The 5,000-nt window shown below is 37.2% G+C and overlaps 1 protein-coding gene across 1 annotated transcript in view; it reads left to right on the top strand.

Annotated features, from left to right (window-relative positions):
* The window catches only part of LOC125026673 (ABC transporter G family member 20-like), a 15,780-nt gene that overhangs the window by 6,512 nt on the left and 4,268 nt on the right, over window positions 1-5,000 (top strand). The window contains 7 exon segments of the mRNA XM_047615268.1: window positions 1,039-1,203; window positions 1,746-1,846; window positions 2,214-2,277; window positions 2,279-2,521; window positions 2,853-3,030; window positions 3,488-3,606; window positions 4,059-4,129. Of these exon segments, the coding sequence (XP_047471224.1) occupies window positions 1,039-1,203; window positions 1,746-1,846; window positions 2,214-2,277; window positions 2,279-2,521; window positions 2,853-3,030; window positions 3,488-3,606; window positions 4,059-4,129 (941 nt within the window).

The raw sequence follows: 5,000 nt of genomic DNA, 5'->3' as shown, positions 1-5,000 counted from the left end.
ACTGTTGTTTGCTGTTGATTTTACTGTTTCAATTATCTTTATTACTACAATCAGCATCCGCAACACCAGCGTATAGTTATTATTTTTCCATCATTAATATAATCATTATTATAAAGGTAATAGAGATGACAATAATGATAATGAATATAATCGTAACAATGATGATGATAACACATATTACTAATAATAATGACAACAATACCAATAGTAGATATTATTATAACAATAACAACACCCAACTTGTTAGATATGTCAATATTAGATAAATAGATAGATTGAGATAATAGCTAAATAGATATACAGGTAATTCCGCAAATCAAATATAAAAAAAGAGATTTCTTTTCCATGCTCCCCCCCCCCCCCCCCCATGTTCCTCCCTATGTTATCTCGCTGTTCCACATGGCCTAGTTAATCGAGTCAACACGGTTTCTATGATACTCATTACGGGGAATGTCAACAAAGGGTGCGCCTACTCTCGCCATGTACCCGAGGAAATCTGATTGCGGGTTAGTGGTGGTGAAACATTAATATAATTTATATGATGTCTCATTATTACTAAAAGCGATTTTCCGTTTACTGGATGATACGATTTATTATTATTTATTATCATTATTATTATTTTTATTATTATTTTATTATTATTATTATTATTATTATCATTATCATTATTATCATTATCACCATCATCATCATCACGATCATCATCATCATCACCATCACGATCATCATCATCACCATCACGATCATCATCACCATCATCATCGTCATCATCATCATCATCACCATTATCATTATCATTATCATTATTATCATCATCATCATCATCATCATCATCGTCATCATCATCATCATCAAAATCATCGTCGACTATACCTACATTACGACCCTGTATCATTAAGCAAGCAACTGACCAATTTCCTTAATATAGGCCTATAGAATGACCTTAAAGATAACGCTTGATAGCGACACCTTTACCTCCATATACCAAAATAAATACAATGATATATTCGTTCTTTATCCTTAAAATATATCTTACAGACCAACAAAGGCTTTGAAGATGAGAAAGGGATTTCGTCCTCCTCTCCTGCCGTGCTGCCTGGGTCACTGCCTTCTGCTCGGGGCGTGACCTCTGACCTCAAGGAAGTCCTCACTCCTTCAGGGCATATTATCCTGAAGGACTATGAGGAAGAGAAAATTTTGACGGTGAGTCATAGAAAGCGGTGATGATGGCATATACAAATAAGGTTAATTAGAAAGTCTAATGATATTCATTGTTGAATTGATGTAATTAACTGATTAATGATAGATCAATAAGTGATATGATTCATTCATTAGAAATATGGCACATTAAGCAACATGGCACATTGCTGAATGATACAATACATTTATGACTGACATAGTCCATTAATAGTTAACGTAACCAATTTATAAACTAAATAATCCGTGAATAATTTAGATGATATTAGATGATATGATCCTTTGATGAACAATTTATAATGTAACCCACTGATGATTAATACAACCCATTAATGAATAAGACAATTTAACAATAAACAGACTGAAGATTAACACTTAAAGCAACTTATACCATTAATAAACAACTTAACAACACATCCCCATTAATGGACAACACACCCTGTTCATGAAAAAAAACGCGAATAAACGACTCCACCAAAAGCAATAACGACCTGATAAACACATCCATTCATTCCCACTAACTTCTCCCTTTCTCCCTTCTGCCGCAGTCCCCTTGGGTGCAGACTTCGAAGTACGAGAGGGTGTTCTCTCTCTATCGCTTCTCTGCCCTTCTCATCAAGAACTTTATTCGTCTCTGGAGGAACATTGGGTGAGGCTCCTCTGGTTTTTGGGGTCTCTGTGAAAGGGTGTGTTGTTGTTGGTACTTTTTTGTTGTTGTTACTGTTCGTGGCTCTTGTTGTTATAGTTGCTGATACTGCTGGTGATGTTCTAGCTGTAGTTTTATCTTTATAGTTATTATTGTTATTAATATTGGTTTTATAATTACAAATGTTTGGTTATTCAATACCATTGTTATTGCTGTGGTTATTGTTGGCATTTAGAATCATAATCACAGTGTGAGTCGATTCATTCCTTCCAGTTTCCAACACTGTCATGCTTTCATTCCTTTTTCTGACATTTTCGAGGACAGCCACGCGTTCTCTCGTCATTGCAACATTTGTCTCTCTAAATTCCAGGTTCCTTCTCTTCTCCTTCCTCATGCCGCCTGTACAGACGGTTCTCTTCTGCCTCACGGTGGGAGGGAACGCCCTACGACCTGCCCATGGCTATTGTAAACGACGACACCGGCTTTCGCTTACCCATTACTCTGCCAGCCTTACCCAGCGATAGGCCTACTCTGCCGCCGTCTCTGCCATCTCTGCCTACCGCTTGGCCTAACCTCCCGTCGTCCCTGCCGCCCCTGCCGTCCAATATCCCGCCTCTGCTTACTTTCAAAGCTTCTGAACTCTACATCGACGAGTTAAATTCGAAGACTATACGTAAGGTTGGTGGAGACCCATAAATATTTTTTAGACAGATTTGAGAATATTTACGGTTTCTGAAAACATTTCCGAGAACCTCTAAGGATACTGCTCCTGGTTCTGTGAAAGTCGGCATATGGAGTATCTCCCAAGTGGATGTTATTTGAATTTTAATATATGTTTAGATCCAAGAAGTGCCGATGTGTCATCGTTTTCACTATCTTTTATTTTTTGTATTATTTATTATTATTATTTTTATTCCCAAGCATCACCTATAGTTCTCAAACAACACCTCAACAGTTTTCCTTCATTTCCATCAATAAGTACCAACTATAAGTACTCTTCTTCCACCAGACGTATTACAACTCTTTCCAAGAAGGATACGATTCGGTTAAGGACGGGCGATCGTGGGGTTTGATCCACTTCAACGAGTCTTATACGATGAGTCTCATCTACTCCGTGACCGACATAGGCGAGTTGCCTCCCCAGGACAAGAACCAGAGTAAAATTAACGTGTACATGGACAATACCAGTAAGTGTTTTATTTTTTCCGTCTCTCCTTTTTCTTATTATTATTATTATTAATGACTATTACATATACATTTAGGAACTGTGCTAGGCCGTGTAAATATTTTTAGCCTTGTTTTTTTTTTATTCCTTTCTACCTTTTCTTTCATCACTGGTCTTTGTAATAGCGAAGTAGATGATAGATCTGACGTTTTTGGAAATCCTATCAAATCGTATGTGTGTATATATATATATGTGTGTGTGTGTGTGTATATATACATACATATATATGTATGCGTATATATTACTTGCATATATATATATGTGTGTGTGTGTGTGTGTGTGTGTGTGTGTGTGTGTGTGTGTGTGTGTGTGTGTGTGTGTGTGTGCGTGTGTGTGTGTGCATGTGCAAGTGTATATGCATGCGAATCAGCATATATGTCCGTAGCAAAATAGCCAAATAAACATTTCCCTCGTCACAGACAGCCAAATCTCGGCCACATTGGGCTACGAGCTGCTCACTTCTCTGGAAAGATTCTTGGTCGATGTTGCCAGACTGATTCCCAATTTCGATATCAATAAGATCACAATTCCACTGGAGGTAAAGTTAAGCTTATTTATTGTTGTTGTTGTTTATGATTAAGGGTGTATTTATGTTTCATTGTTCGTATTTAATTGCTTGTTTTTTTAAAGTTTATCGTATTCTTTTTCTTTGTTTTACACTTTCTTCGTTTTTTTTTACGTTTTCGTTTCATCAAATCAGTTTGTCAAAAAAAAACATATCAAATCGGAATTTTTGTATATCATCAAATATATTTAATATATCAGTAAAACATTCTTTCTTCCTCGCTTTTATACCGTTTCTCCCTTTTTCTTTTCATCCCTTTTACCCTTCTCTCCTCTGCCCTTGCACTTTCCTGTTTTTTTTCTCCTATTTACTTTCTACCCTTTACTCATTTCACCTCCCCCCCCCCCCATCTCTCTTTTTCCTATATTCTTTTGTATCTTTCCTGTATTTACTTCCTCCCTGATGACTGATATTTCGTCGTACAGTTCCAGAAGCCGGTGTATGGGACAGGCAGCACGTCCTTTACAGAGTTCATGGCTCCGGGCGTCATTCTCACGTACGTCTCTCATTTCCACTTCTTCTTCTTCCACCTGCCGATTTCCATGTCTCACTTCTGTTGTTCTCTCCTTTTCTTCATGTCTCACTTCTGTTGTTCTCTCTTTCCCATGTCTTATTTCTGTTATCTCTTTTCCATGTCTCACTTCTGTTATCTCTTTTCCAAGTCTCACTTCTGTTGTTCTCTCTTTTCCATGTCTCACTTCTGTTGTTCTCTCTTTTCCATGTCTCACTTCTGTTGTTCTCTCCTTTTCTTCATGTCTCACTTCTGTTGTTATCTCTTTTCCATGTCTTATTTATGTTATCTCTTTTCCATGTCTCACTTCTGTTGTTCTCTCTTTTCCATGTCTCACTTCTGTTGTTCTCTCTTTTTTATGTCTCACTTCTGTTGTTCTCTCCTTTTCTTCATGTCTCACTTCTGTTGTTCTCTCTTTTCCATGTCTCACTTCTGTTGTTCTCTCCTTTTCTTCATGTCTCACTTCTGTTGTTCTCTCTTTTCCATGTCTTATTTATGTTATCTCTTTTCCATGTCTCACTTCTGTTGTTCTCTCTTTTCCATGTCTCACTTCTGTTGTTCTCTCTTTTTTATGTCTCACTTCTGTTGTTCTCTCCTTTTCTTCATGTCTCACTTCTGTTGTTATCTCTTTTCCATGTCTCACTTCTGTTGTTCTCTCTTTTTTATGTCTCACTTCTGTTGTTCTCTCCTTTTCTTCATGTCTCACTTCTGTTGTTATCTCTTTTCCATGTCTCACTTCTGTTGTTCTCTCTTTCCCATGTCTCACTTCTGTTGTTCTCTCTTTTCCATGTCTCACTTCTGTTGTTCTCTCCTTTTCTTCATGTCTCACTTCTGTTGTTCTCTCTTTTCCATGTCT

Source organism: Penaeus chinensis, chromosome 6, assembly GCF_019202785.1.
Source record: "Penaeus chinensis breed Huanghai No. 1 chromosome 6, ASM1920278v2, whole genome shotgun sequence".
Lineage (NCBI taxonomy): Eukaryota > Metazoa > Arthropoda > Malacostraca > Decapoda > Penaeidae > Penaeus > Penaeus chinensis.
The sequence above is the reverse complement of the archived record's forward strand: the minus strand, read 5'-3'. Positions and strand labels throughout refer to the sequence as shown.